The 15506-nt window shown below is 37.7% G+C and overlaps 1 protein-coding gene across 3 annotated transcripts in view; it reads left to right on the top strand.

Moving 5' to 3' along the window:
* TSNARE1 (t-SNARE domain containing 1) overlaps positions 1-15506 on the top strand; it is a 452412-nt gene that overhangs the window by 376093 nt on the left and 60813 nt on the right. For all 3 annotated transcript variants that reach the window (XM_082752775.1, XM_082752776.1, XM_082752777.1), the window contains one exon: positions 15020-15135. In XM_082752775.1, the coding sequence (XP_082608901.1) occupies positions 15020-15115 (96 nt within the window). In that variant the 3' untranslated portion in view covers positions 15116-15135. The remainder of the gene's footprint in view (positions 1-15019; positions 15136-15506) is intronic.

Here is a 15506-nt window from a genome sequence, read left to right as displayed (position 1 = left end):
AGTATCTTCAAGTGTGAATCTGTGCCCCACTGTTTGAGTAACGCACATTCCAGTCTTCTGTCCAGAATTTTGATCAAAAGAATGGAAACCAAATTCATCACCCACAGTGTTCAATTTTCCTTCAGAAATTTTCTTCTCTGTCCTTTATCCATCTAGAGTTGGTTTCTGGTAGTTACACCATCATCATATTCCTAATAGGAATTTTTCTCCATCCAAGTAACAAAGTAGTGTTGCCATTTCTGATATATACTTTTTTTAGCATTCTGTCAAGGATACTCTGAAATGGTTCTTTAATTTTAAAATATATATGTATACTTCACCCCTTTGGGAATAATTACACAGTCTAATAGATCTTGGTGTTAAGGTTTTTTCTTTCCTCAAGTTTAAATTGCCTTTTTTTTTTTTTTCCTCCAGAAGCGTAATGTATTCCTACTACTCCTTATGGAACACTCTAAATTATTTTCATCTTAGACTTTAATTTTTAGCTTTTTTTCCCCACTTCTCTACAACAGTTTTGTCACCTTTTTCAAGTTATTAATACATAGAGATTGCCTTCGTAAGTTCCTTGACATTTTTGCAGACATTCTCGCAACAGATTGAATAAATTATATTATCAGATATTAACCAAAGTAATGGCCTATTATGAATGGAGAAAAGCAAATAATAATAGATCGAGCTTGGCATTTCAGTTCTTACAGCCTGTGAACTGTTGTATTATTGAATCTTTTGCTGCTGTAGCAATAGCCAAACAATGACTGTGTGCCTGAAGGCTGCGGTGGAACATGCATATCCCGCTGACCTTTTGCAGCACTATTTCAATGGAAATGGCTGTTCCTTCCTTCAGCCCACTCTTTTTCTCCCTCTTCATGTGTGCAAGACTCAGCAAATATCACTGTCTCAACACCTCATGGAGTAAATTCTGAGTCTCACGATGCAGTGACAATAGAATAACCTCTGGGAAGAGAAACCAGCTTTCCTTTCAGTAGGCCTATAGCAATCACCAACTTTTTCAAGCGTCACCACACCATCAGCTGTCAGCCCATGCCATCCAATAAAGTCATCCATGATTAATTATTCTTAAATGACAGCAGCATATTGAAACAAGCTGATAGCTGCTGACAGTGGAAATCCAATTAACCTGAATTACTATCTTGATTGTGGCCCAATTAATGTCAGCTGTGCCACATCAGAAGTGAAGGCTTGGCTAATATAATTGTTTAATTAATTCACTGCAGAGATTAGTTGATGTGGGACTGCCCTTATGCTGACTTCTTTTCTTTTTTTTTTTTTTTTTTTTATTTTTTTCTTCCCCCACTGAACATTAGATTTGAGGAAGAAGGGGAAGCAGCTTGCTGTCTACAGCTTTTTGCTTAAGTGGATAAATGAAGTTCTATCTTTAAATGGGGTTTGAAAGATCACAGAGGGAATTGCAGAGCTGTTAAACTTCTGTTAAGAGTCTGTTGTTGCCCGTTGCTTTAGCGAGTTTTGCTGCACCCTATAGCTGAGATGCAAAGGGATTGTGAAGGCTTCACTTTGATGTGTTCAAATTGAGACATTATATTGTTATGCATTAATGAATTTTTTCGGCTTTTTAAAGTACATATAGTGAACAGCAGGAAGGCTGGTAATGATGAGGGGTGGATTTATTTATCTTTAGAAATAGAAACTTGAGTCAGAGGTGACTGGAAGTTTGCTGTTCACAATGCAATATCTGCCTGGTGTCTTGAGATTAGTTTGTACTTTTGGATCTCTTGTGCAAAGACAGACTTCCATGACAAATAATTGAGTATTAAGAAATGCATTATGAGCAATTTCAGGAATGAATCACTAAACAAAAGGGTCTGGTAGTGGCTCTTCCAGTTGAAGCACATTGCAGTTGCTATTATGATCTTTGCCATATCTATTTTAATTCCTCTCATCCTCTGCTGGTCAGCTGTCAGCAACCATAACACATTTAAAAGAAAAGCCACCCTTCCATTCATTAAGGGCAATAAAGGAAATAGAAAGCTACCACAAAACAGTTGTAGGCCTATGGGTTGCACTGAACCACTAACTAATAATTTGGAGTCTGTGAAGTAGATCAAGAGAAAACTTTCCTTCATCTCCACCAGAAACTTAAAATATTCTTAAAAAATACAGGCAGACTCAGACTGATTACCAAATAAGAGGATTATGATGAAAAAGGAGCTCTAATGACTTAAAGGAGCTAGCATTAAAAAGTTGAACTTAATAAATTAATATGTTAAGTATAGAGGCTTTGACAAGCAGAAAGGGGAAAATATACACGCAGCCATACCACATGTCTCTCTCTTTCTCTCTTTTTTATTCCACGGGGAACTCAACTATTTAAGCTCTTGTCATAGATGCCAGGGAGGAAAGGAATAGAGAGTTAAAAGCTTTGATCAGCTGTGTGTTTAAAAAAACAAAGCTGGGACACTTAACGAGTTCAGAGGTTCCCTTCACATATCCAGAATGTTCAAAAATATCTGGTTTCATGAATGCCGACCTCCAAAAATTCCATAAGCGGGACCTCTCTGGAGATTTCTGCCTTTGAATTGCTCTCCAAATACCACCAGCACATAATCTCCCATGGAGGCTTCACTTTAGGCAGAAGTTCTCAGAACTACTTTGAAAACTTTCTTAAAGCTTCAAACCAGTCGCTCAGTTCGGTTCTCAGGATTATGGTTTCGGAGGATTTGCAGATAAGCCATACCCTGGAAACTGATTAATATCCTCATCTTCTCAGCAGCCTAGGAGACCTGCCCAGCATATTGTTGAGAAAAACATGTCACAACGAACCAAACTGTATAAAAAAGTTTTAAACTTAACCTAGTACAACAGTTTATTAATTTTTGCTGTGTATCTCTACAAGGATTTATTTCAGTATCTAACAGAAATTTCTTGGTCTAGTCTAAAAATTATAGTTGAGTGGTGTGTTATCTTTTGGCTACAACCCCCTGTTTCTACCATACTGGAGAATTGCATCTCTCTGCTGTCTTGCTCGTGGGAAGAAATGTTTGCTGGTTGTTTTTTCTTTGCACAGCATAGAAGGCTGGCATAAATGTGTGTTCTACTGCAAATCTTGCAAATCAGCTCCTAATTGGCACCGTGACAGAAATCATGCATAGATGTACAAAGATGTATGGATTTAATAAGTTTCATTGCTTTCTGCTCCACTTCCAGTCTTGCAGATAAAACTCAAAGACAGGGGCTATTTTCTCTTTTGCCCATAAAGACTTAAATTTTCTTTTAATTTGTAGTTTGGATACTGTCCTCTCATTGCTGCTAGTAGTGGATATTCTCTGTGGGAATGACCACTGGTATGGTACTTTGCAATGTTCACAGAGCTCCAAGGTGTTATCCATCATGGTTAAATTATTGCTACACCCTTTGCGCAAACAGATCCCTGCACTGACAGCACCAACAATGTTGTGTACTGAAACTGAGTTTCGACAGGCAGGGTCAGGCAACAATGCAATTTGTGAAGCAATGCTAATAAACAATTCTTTGTAGCACACCAATCTCTTATTCAGAATCCCTTGCAAATTGTAAAAACTCAAGGATTTTGACACAGATGCAGGAAACACACAATTCTGATGGCAGTAAATTATGCAGCATGCTTCTGAGTATTGTTTTATTGGCAGGAACAATAACAAATGTAGTCCTGTGATCATTTTTAACTTTCAAATCAGGTATTGTTTACTTTAGTTTGCTAGCTTAGTTCAGAGTAAAAATTCAGTTTAGGACAGCTATTTAATGATAACATTGCAAAGAGTGCTGAACAGTTGTTTTAGAGGTGAATAAAGGGAACTGTGTTTTAGTTTTCTTCCACCATATGAGCTCCAGTGCCATGCTCATAGCTCTATTATGTGACTGTAATTAAAAATAATCTATCATCCAGGAAGATGTTAAAGCTTCTAATCATAGAAGTGGGTGAACTGAAAAACAAAAGAAAACTCCATTTGGAAACAAACTTTTTTTAAAAATTATTTTTATTAAAAAATAAAAATATAGTGAAAAAAAAATCAATGTTTTTGGCTTGATATTAGCAAGTAATGAAAGCCATCATTACAAATGTTCCTATTTGTGTATAATACATAATACCATGTATTTAATGGAGTAACATCCCTAAATTTATGAAAAGGGAAACTATGGAACAAGAAAGTTAAATGTCTTATGAAAAATAACAACAATTTGAAGAGAGAAGGAGGCATAGATGGTAGATCTGCCCATACAGTTCTCTGCATTGTCTGCTATTTTAAGTTACTTTTTTTTTGTCTTTATATTTGAATCCTGTTATTAACAAGTCCTGAACTTTGTTCTTTTTTTCCTTTGTTCTTTGTTCAGAATCCAGAACTCTGTTCTTTTTTTTTTTTTTTTTTTTGACTCTCCCTGGATCTACATCTGCAAAACTGAGTAGGAAACCTCAGGAGAAAATCACACAAAATTTTCCATTATGTTCTGATTTCTTGTATAGAGGCAGAAATTTGGTATCAACTCAGGCTGCCTTGTGGCATTTGTGCATTTAATCCATCACTAAAACAAAAGCTCATAGGCCAATGTGAAAATGGTAAAATAACAGAGGTTAAAATCCTCTTCAAACCTTGAAGATCTTGTTCGGGTTTAAACAGAAGTTTAGATCAGGAATTTTGATTTCCTATCCAATTCCCCATGGCTTCTGTGGAAAATCATTCTTCCTCAAATATAATTCTGTCCCACCCAATACAATAAAATGGAGGCACTATTATTCTTAGTTTCACTGATGTTACACTAAATGTGGTGTTATTCACTTCTTGTGAAAGAAATTAGTAGGTAATAGAAAAGAAATATACTTTTGTCCTTTAGTGATGCTCATTTGCAAATTGTTAAAGACTTTCATCTTGTCTTTCAAGGGTCTACTTTGAATAGGTGAAGACCCACATGTAGGTACTTACGGGGTTAAGAAGCTGTAAAATAGCTTCTGCTATATTAATCTGCCTGTATATATATATGCCATGTTAGGCAAAGCATGGAGGTGTGCATTCCTGAATTTCTAGCACACAATTTATCACTCTCTCTGAGTAAGATTTTCATGCTCGGTCTCAATTTAATTTACTCACCATTACTTAGCACTTTGTTCCCATCTTGTCTGCATACTGGAAAGGAGCAGCAGTGACATGGTGAATGCTTGTAGACTGGTGAAAAAGAGAATGCCTGGGAGGAAAAACATCAGTCTTGAGCTTTAGTGATACTCTTGGTTGCCAAACTTGGTGGTTCTCTCTCTCTTTTTTTTTTTTTTTTTTTTCTCTTTAAGGAACATTTATCTAAGGAAGAAATAATAGCAGTTGTTTAAGGAAGGAGTTTTCTAAAGGAACATTCTCTTAATCTCTTTATTGGAACATGTTTTCCATTGTCTTTGGCCTTCAGTACCAAAAGCAACCTATTTACCGATCTTACCGAACTTTAGATATGTATTTAAAGTTCAGTGCAGCAGATGTCAGATCTGTTCTAAAAACTGCAGTATTTCATGATAGTTTGTCCCTGCCAAACAGTGCTTGACATGCTAATGATGGTAGTGTTTTGTAGTTGTAGAGATACTGCTAGAATAGGAGTGATGCCAATGCTTTTCTAGAGATAGCGGTGAGCAAAGTTTGTAAGATGTGATGTCCCACATTAAATGAACCAATACGGTAAAGAAAAAAAAAAAAAGAAGACATAGAGGTGAGTAACAAGTCTTCTCTGCTTTTCACTTTTTTTTTTTTTTTTTTTGTAATTGTTTTAATTGGTCTAACAAAAATACAAATGCACAATACTGCCTAATAGGATCCTGTGACACTTAGGGGATTCATCAGCTCCTAACACTGACTTTCTGAGGTGTTGATGGCATGGTGCTTCCTGGAAGCTGTTCTGCAAATTGGTTTTACTTTTGATTCATAGGGCTGGTGTTTGTATGTACAGCTGCCTGCTGGTGATAGAATCAGACTAGCTTAAACTTTAAGTTTTCTCTTTAGTGTCTGACAGTTTAGCTGAGGGTAATTTGTCTTAATTACAGCTGAGACTTGAAGGCAAGTCTTAGCTCAAGAATTGTGTGCTTTGAAGTCAGAAAATCCCTTCTTTCAGTCCCAACATGAAAAACACTTATATGAATTATGTGTTCAGCTGTTTTTTCCCCTGCCCCCCAAAGTGCCTTTGCTTTCTTTATCTGATACTTGCATTTGTTGGAGGATGGTCTGAAGATCATTTCTGGCTGATGCTCAACCCTTTACCTGGTATTTTATTTTTATTAGAATTTTCAAATAAAATGTTGCCTATAGCTATACACATGGTTCTAAGGAGAAATTATTAACTTCTTTGAACCAGAATCTCATAAGGGTAGACTGAAATTGTTCCATTAACACAAATGGAGTTGAGGCGGATTATACACTTTCTTTGGCTTTGGTTCTTATAAGTTTGTGCAAAGTTTGATCTAGTTATTATAGGCATAAGGAGCTAAGTTGGAGAGTCAGACATTTTTTTAGCCAAATCTTTCTGTTGTGGGGTCTACCATTAAGGCTTTCAGCACTGGCTGCCATAATGCACTCATAGACAAACTATTGACATACAAGTTAGAGTCTGGCTGAACTTCTGGGCTCATAGGGCTGAGATCAGCAGCATAGTGACCCAAACATTGCCATTTCCAATCCAGACAAGTAGTCCTGTTCATATGGGAGTACAAACTAACTGATCAACACTGCTCTGCAGGAAGGCTTTCTCTGAGCACACTTCAATGTGGTTCAATCATGTTCTCTCTGCTCCACTGTCACCCATGTTTCTGGGTTTGAATTGTTGTGGAGGTTCAGTTCTCTCCGAGTGACTGTGAAGGGTTGGTTGTTAAGAATATCAAGGCAGTTTTTGCAAAACTACAGGGGCATTTGTTTAGCTCTCATGGGCAATTTCTGGTTTGGAAAAATGCAGACTCTCTGGTGTTTCATCTACACAAAATCAGAGAATCATAGAATGGCTTGGGTTGGAAGGGACCTTAAAGATCATCTAGTTCCATACCCCCTTACAATCACCTCCCTCCCCTACTGCCCACCCCTCTGGTGATGTAGCTGAGGATGCAGTTGGCCTTCTGGGCTGCAAGCACACACTGCTGGCTCATGTCAAGCTTTTTGTCTACCACAATCCCCAATAAATAGTCATTACCTGCTTTAAACTACTGGCTAGATCTACTACATACAATTAAAATAGCTGCCAAAGGTAGATGGCTTCATTCCAGTGCTGGAGAAAAAAAAAACAAAACCTCTTTATAGTGAATTGAAAATCTCATTGGAAGCCTGTTGGATTGAAAGACACGATAGAAATGTAAGCCATTTACATGTATTATTATAAGTGATGTTTCAGCCATTAAAAAAAAAAAAAATCAACAACAACAAGAAGTATATTAGGGGGATACTAAGATTGTGGTGTGTATGGTTTCCACCAGACCCTGTTTGCTTTTGGGCAAATCAACACAGAAAACATTGTGCTTTTATCATTATCCTGAGAAGAGACTGTTGCAGGTGGTAAAAATTATTTGAGATTCTGAACTAGTCATGAGTGCACTCGAACTAGGATCTTAAAGAAGCCTTACCTTTCCCAAAGGAAAGCCAAAATTTCCTAGAAACACCAAAAATAAAAATAAAAATGCCCCCTCACTGACAGGGCAAACTCCTTGCTCCCTGTTCTTCATATTCCCCATCTAGCTCCAAAGCATGTAGGCACTAGAGAAAATGTTTGCATTGTCTTTTCCAGCATGCAACACAGACAATTTTCTGTAGTTTTCTTATTTGAATTAACTACATTTAAATGAAATACATAAAACAGCTTGAGATATATTTCCAGCATGGAAAATGTCATCCTGAATGGCCATCACTAGCTAAATAGCTGAGTGGCAGAAAATTCAGTCCTCCCATAAGAAATGCTGAGGAACCACACCTGCAGATGGCAGTTAGGTCCACCTGGGGTATACACCAAGAAGATAAATCAGCAAGAAGTGAATCATGAAAAGACTTGGAGGGAATGGAAAGACTGCGTAGAGTTATTGCATATGGTGATTATGTAGACACAGAGTCACAAAAGGAAGTTCGAAATCGTCTCAAATGATGTGAAAGTCAGGGCACAAAAACAGCGTGACAAAGTAAATGATATTCCCTTGCTGGTGTGGGCTGGCTTTTTCCCGTTGCTATCAAATCTTGTAGGTTTTACTCATATGCAACTTGACTGATTCATACTCATTTAAATACACCAAAAATGCTTAATAATATTACTGGCCTTTTCTAGTCTGTCTGCAGAAGCAGTGATATTTAATAGCAAATTCATTGTTACTCTATAAGGAAGCTTTACCATAAAGGTCACCAAATTTGGTCAGTGCATTTTAATTTGTACACACGGTAAAGGTCATATTCTTCACTGCTGTTGCAATAATAGTCTGTTTACTATCTTATCAGAAATGATTGTGTGTAACTTAGCTGAGGGATTTTACCAGTGTAAGTGGAATATAAGAACAAAACCAATAATGATGAAGACACTGGTAGAAGTGTAAGGGGAATTTTTCCCTCTGTATGTTTAAATACTGCTTGAAGGTAAACACATCTATGGTCTGATTTTGTGTTGCATTACTACAATATTTCCTTTTTTTTTTTTTTTTTTTTTTTTTCCCCCCATGAAAGCTGCACAGCCTTCAGCAGAGTTCCTGCTGGTGTATATTGGAGTGACAGTAGCTTCAGATTTATAATATCATTTCTGTATAAACATGTCCAAACGTTAATAAGGACCTGGACTCCCAATCCAGCAGACCTCAAATTAGCTTTCAAAATGCATATTAAGGGCATAGACAAATGCTTTAGTGCAATTCCAAATGACCTCCAAGGTCAGGGTGAATGAAATTGTACGAACCTCTTTAATGTCACAAAACCCTCTCTACAGAGATTTGCATATAAAATGTCCCATTTTATGTCAAACAGATTTGTTAATCCTACAGTGAAAGAAACAGTACTTGAAAATTAATCAAGATGAGTTTTCATTGCCTGACAGGCCCTCAAAAGGACCTGACCCAACGACTGGAGGCTCTTAGTGTATGGTTTCTAAATTGAATCAATTTTGGATTATTGTTTTATTGTGTGGTTTTATTTATTTTTTTTTTTTTTTTCCTTGTATGAATTTGCAGGAAATAGATCTCTATAACAGAGATAACTCTGATGATTTCTTTGGACAACTAGTGGAATTGTACTTCCAGAAGCTTATGTAATGCTGGCTCTGATGGAAAATGCTTCATTATTTGTTCATTATTTAAAAACTGTGTTTAAAATATGCATAAGCATTTCTGCAGGTAAAAATGGATAGTCTTCCTGGGTCCTTCTGTACTGAGTACAGGATGTTTTTTTTTGTTCACTTACCATAGTAACCTAAAAAAGGAAGACTGAAAAATAGACCTCTTTTCCCTTGTGGCATATTCTTGCCCATATAACCTAACTGAAAAGTCTGGAGTATGTCAAATATTTACACTATCTGACATTGCAGGAGGGAGGGACGGAGATGCCTGCTCTTGGGCTAACCATCTTGGGTGATGCTATTTCTTTGATATCCTCATGCCTATCTTAGTCCATACCATATGAACAGGGAAAGATGTAATAAGGAGGCAAGGTATTGGTGAGATTGGTGAAGGTCATGACAGCAACCTACCCAGGGCTTTTGTCCTGCAGGAGACCTAGGAAGTGCCACATTCATGAAGTTGCAGGATATGTCTACTCTGAAGTAGTGCCTTATGCCCAAGATAGATGAGCTGTACTAGTACAGATCCAGCACAAATCCCTGCCTGAACTAAACTGCATTTATAGAGCTTTTGGCCTCTTTCCTAAAGCCAGTTCTGAAATCTCTACTTTCCCTGTGGATTCAAAAGTTTCCATGCATTATTATATACTGTGAGGTCACTAGTGACAGGGAAAAAATGCAGTGTACATTATAAGCAATCCATGGAGGGTATAGAAGCATGATGCTGCTTTTCCATATGTGAGTCAAAAGAATTACACAGGAACAGTTTTCTATGGACCCACTCTCCTTTTATTAATGCTTCGCCCCTAGCCACCATTTGAATCTCTAGCAACGAAGCATTTCTTTCCTCCTTGTAACTGCATTTACTTAGGAATTTCTAAGACGAAACTTGCTTTTCTGGGCCTACGGCAGTATTGGGCTTTAATAGTTTTTAATGACTTAACTATCTGTTGTGACATAATTAAAATGTCTTTTAACATTTCACCCCCAAGAGAGAAATATCTTCTAAGCTGTAAAACATGACCTGCAGCTTCCTTTATGAAACAATGAGGGAAAGGTTTCTTCCAGGCTCAGTCACATCCACTTCTCCTGTCAATATAAAGTACTCCTTAGCTGTGTCCCTAAATAGCCTTGCTCGTTCCTTCTCTGCTTTTCACTCCTCACTGTTTCACAAGTGTGTTTAAAGAGCTTCTGTCAGGATTAAAATATATCTTTACCTATACTGTGTTACTAAAAAGCCCTGAGAGCCTAGCAAAAATAACTGTAAAAAAGCCATTTCTTCTTACTACAGGATTAGGTGGTTGGAGTTTTTTTATTATTATATTTTATTTTATTTTGGTTGGGGGCGTATCCCACATTGTATTCTTTTCATCTTGAGCAAATGTTAACAATAAAAATAGCTCCAATTTAATCATCAGGTGCTTTATATTATGGAAAATGGTCTTACAGCAGTTTGGAGCAGAGCTATAAAACCAGAGTAGTGCAACACAATACCATTCAAGGTTCAGAATAAACTAATATCATTAAAATAAAATCAGATAATGCTGCTTAGAGTTGTTTGTCCTACATTTTCCACCAGAAAATAATTCTTTCTTGTTGCCTTAAATTTGGCCCAAATTTGGCCTGAAATTATGTGTGTCAAGATGATATCCATATCTCTATTTATTTATGCATTTTAATGGATAGTTAAGGGTAGTCAGTGTTTTTGAAAATGGAATTCCTATTGTCCTTAGGGTCCCCTACTGGAGACCAGAGAAGTCAAGGAGAATAAGCAATAGCATTAATGCATATAATCTAGAAGAAAGATCTCCAGCAACTGAGAAGAGAAAGAGTTGGAAAAAGATGAGTGAAATCAACTGTGGATTAGTTGGATGCATGGAAAATGTTATAAAAATGCAAAGCTCCCTGAAGAATTATGTCCAAAAAGAAATGAATCATCTTACAGTTTGTGATTTTTTTAACATTTTCTTAATCTTTCTGTTGATATATTTTTGCTGTTCTGTGACTACTAATTTTGAGGCAGAAACCTCGTAGTACCTTACTCAAAGTAGTAAGGATCTTGCCCTGGGGAGAAATGATCTTTGGCTTTCCAAATCTGCATTTGTAAGTGTAGATTGACCTTGATTCAAGAGATGGCATCATGATTACATAACCACATTGATATTTGGGATGGACAGTAATCCTTATATGATTCTACTGTCATGACAGCTCCCGTGGGAATATTGGGAGCCTGGTGTTAAGTGAAAGGTTTAAACAGTTGTGTGGTCTCATGTGAGCGTGACTTCGACAGATGTCCTAAGAAAAACTAAGCTAATAAGTAAAATTTATATATACAGGGTGTACACAGTTGTGATAATTACCAATTTACTGAACAAGGCAGAGATCTTGCTGGGGGAAAAAAATAATCCTACTTGTATATGCAAACCTGGAAAACCTGAGCCATAGTGCATCCTAGCCATAGAGCGCTTAAATTTCCAATGGTGATATGTTTCCAGTGTGCCTTGGTGCCTTGAGGATATTAAAGATACAGAATTGCATTATTTTTTTGTCTTCCAACTTGCCTTCACAGTTACGGTGGCATTAAGGCATTGTATATAATCTCAGGTTAGCAATCACTCCCTGTTAACCTATATCAGGGTTTATGTTAACCTATATCAGGATTTAACTAGAGTTTATGTGTAATATTATTATGTATGCTGTTTATTATTGTATATTTTTGTAGTATTTCAGTAAGGGTGCTCATGCCATGGTCTACAGATCCTATCTGGTGAACAGAACAATCTGCTGTCCTACCTGCTATGTGCTATCATCTTTCTCCTCTAATAAGGGCACTGATAAGCTTTGCATGAGCCATGTGAACAACCTAGGGCATGGGGAATCAAGTCAGTTGTGAAGGACTGCTGGGATAGCCCTTTCAAAGGCAACATGTGCATCTGTAGCTTGAGGGGAATAAGTACCTTTTGCTAGTATGTCAGTGTTTTTCCATCTAAGTGACAAAAAGAAGTTGGGGTGTATGTCTGTCCTTCCTCAGTGTGTGTAGAAAAGCTTGTGGCAACAGACAGGGCTCAGAGGCTGTGTTTCTACTGCTCCTACAGCACATGCAGATTTATGAGTGGAGACTAAAGGGACTCAAAAAACTGAACACTTTCCTTCCTGAAATATAAACTAAAGAAAGAACTCAGAATTAACAGGAGAATCCTGCAGTACATTATATGGCTGTGAAGGACAGTAATACTTAATCCAATAAGAGATGTTGTAAACATAGTAGGAATCATTATCTTGACTTACCAGCCAGGACAAGGCCATAAAATGTGAACCAAATACCACAATACAGGCTTGCCTGCATCTCTCCTACCTTCTTATTAGTCTGTTTATAGTCCAGTTTGATGCTTGCTTTTGTATAGTACAAAATAAGAGTGAATGTAACTTTGCAATGATAAAAAGAGCAAAACAAGGGAACCTCTCTGTAAATGGACTGATGTAAAAGCCATCTAAAGTAATACCATACAGCCTTTGAAACTCTCGTTAGGAATATTAGACTGCTGCTGGAATCTAAGTGACCTATTAGCATCCTCTCTTTGCTGACAGAACAAAGGCTCTGGCATTGTAGAAGTGGATGAGGACATATAAGTATTTTAAAACAGTCTGCAGTTTTAAGCAGAGGTTTCCTGGTTTACCTTGGAATTAACTGAGGTTAAAAGAAAAGAGGATGCTGTAGTAGCCCTATTATCTCATGTACTCTGCTTTAAGAATGCATCTAAGTTATCCCTCTAGAAAAGAAGGTTGCAAGAATCACTGTGAAGAAACATCGTTTAGTGGGTGAAAAAGTTTGTTTAAGAGAGAACTAGTCCTGGTCCAACCATATTCTTCCCAATAAATAAGTCACAATAAACTGATCAAAAAGTGTGAGCAAAGGGTTGCCCCCAAGCAGAGTTTTAGGGCAGGGGAATAGTCTCTTTCCACTCAGTCCTGCCTTGCATACTTGATGAAAGATCCTTCTTAACACATGCACATGGAGTAATGTATTGGCAGCATCTATTTTATTTTTTTTTCCAAACTCAAAGAAAACATTTCTGTGTGAGTAATCGAAAAGCAAAAGGAGAACCAAGATAGATCATTGATTATCTGCTATGGACATAGGGCAACATGGCATTTATATTTCATAAGAAATAATAATCTGGAAATCCACACTTCAATAAAAGCCACCAGTTTGGTTGGTGATTGATTCTAGAGGACAGGACAGACCATGAATTACAGAGTTCCCTGCTGAAAGTGCTTCTCCAGCTCTTCATAGAAAAAATGATAGGCTCCAGGAGGGTTGCAAGAGAATGAAGTAGTGGGGTTTGGAGCATAAATGGAGGAGATGAGTTCCCTGTCACTTTCAGTGTAGGCCAAAACTTCTGTAGAAGAAGATAGCTGTAGGGAACAACAGTTCTATTGGAAACGTAATTCAGTGCAGAGAGGTGTAAACTGGTTAGCAAAGAATTTCAAACAGACCGTCAGGGCTGATTACACCCGTTAGGGAAAGAAAGGAAGGAAAATTAGATAGTAGTATTAACATAGTCTTTCCAATGAGATTGTTGTTTTAGTTAAAAGGTAAAGAACTCTGCACAAATGTAGTTGGTTTATCAAAGCAAGATGTTGTTTTCAGGACTGGTGTCTGGAGGAGTGGCTGACCTGTTCTCAAGGAAAATGTGGGAACTGACTCCATGTTTCATAGTTGTTATTTTTTGTGTGTCAGATAAGAGGATTCCTGACAGAGTGGGATTGCAAAGAGCTATTTCACATCGTGAAGAGCTGCCATAGATTGCAAAGAGCTGCCTTTGAGAAAGAGCCTCAAGACAGGTTGAGAGCTTGTAGATAAAAATTAAGGACCAGACCAGTAAAGGACACCTTGGGGTTGGGGTCTACTACAGGCCCTGTGATCAAGGGGTGCCTGTTGATGAGACCTTCCTGCTTCAGCTACACAAGCATCGCACTTGCATGCTCTCAACCTGATGGGGGATTTCATGCACCTAGATATCTTCTGGGAAAGCTATGCAGCAGGCTGTAAGCAGTCCAAGAGACTCCTGGAGTACACTAAGGATATATTTCTGGTCCAGGTATTAGAGAGACCAACCAGAGAAGCATTGCTGGACCCAGTGCTCACCAACACAGACAAACTTGTTAAAGAGGTTAAGATTGGAGGCAGTCTGGGTGACTACTGTCTTGTTGAGTTTGTGATCTTGAAGGATATGGGCCTGACGAAGAAATAGCAAACTGCAACTTTGCAGATGACACCAAGCTGAGTGGTACAGTTGATATAAAAGAAGGAAGGGATGTCATCCAAAGGGACCTGGACAAGCTTGAGAAGTGGTCTCACATGAACCTAATGAGTTTCAAGAAGTCCGAGTGCAAAGTGCAGCAACCGGGTTGGGGCAATCTTGGACACGAGTACAGACTGTGAGAAGAACTCATTGAGAGCAGCCCTGTGGAGAAGGACTTTGTGGTTCTGGTGGAGAAAAGGCTCGACATGGGCCAGCAGTACAGAGAAGGTGATTGATTGTATTTAAGGGGATTTCCCTTGTCAAGGGAGAGTCAGGATCATCCAGCAGGATGTATCAGTCTGCACAAGGACACAATTTCTTTTTGATGTATCGACTTGTTTCAGATAGTCACAGCAATGGAAAAATTCTATCATGAATTTACCCTCCAACTTCTCATTCAGAAGTCCATACATTTATTTCTTCATCTTTCTCCTTTTTTTCAGCTACGAGCCAGGAAGATGAAGTGCTGCCTTCTCTCTGCTGCTTTGGCCGTTCTGCTGTTCATTGTCATAATCATCGCAGTCTCAGTCAAACGCTGATCTGGTGACTGTTTCCACAGGTAAAAGCCTATAACTAACTTTTATCATACTCTGTAAGGTAGGTAGAGACAACTCAGGAATCTGATAATGGCAAGAAAGATTTACATTAGCTTGTGGGTTCAGGTCTAGCCTAGGAAAATTATTTCCTTTAAAGGGTATTTGAGCTTGGAAATAGAATATTTTCTGGATCCTTAAATGTATGCCAAGGTAGTATTCAAACTAAACACCTTTTTATCATTTTCTCTGCTGTTTATGTTTTTGTTTTTTTTTTTTTTTGTTTTTTGTTTGTTGTTGTTGTTGTTTTTAATATATGGATTTATAGAAATAGTAATTAATGTATCCTAAACTCACTAAATTTGAACTGCAGAAATGGTGTTAAAGACCCCAGATT

The sequence above is a fragment of the Aythya marila genome, assembly GCF_965140915.1.
Source record: "Aythya marila genome assembly, chromosome: 2".
Lineage (NCBI taxonomy): Eukaryota > Metazoa > Chordata > Aves > Anseriformes > Anatidae > Aythya > Aythya marila.
The sequence above is the reverse complement of the archived record's forward strand: the minus strand, read 5'-3'. Positions and strand labels throughout refer to the sequence as shown.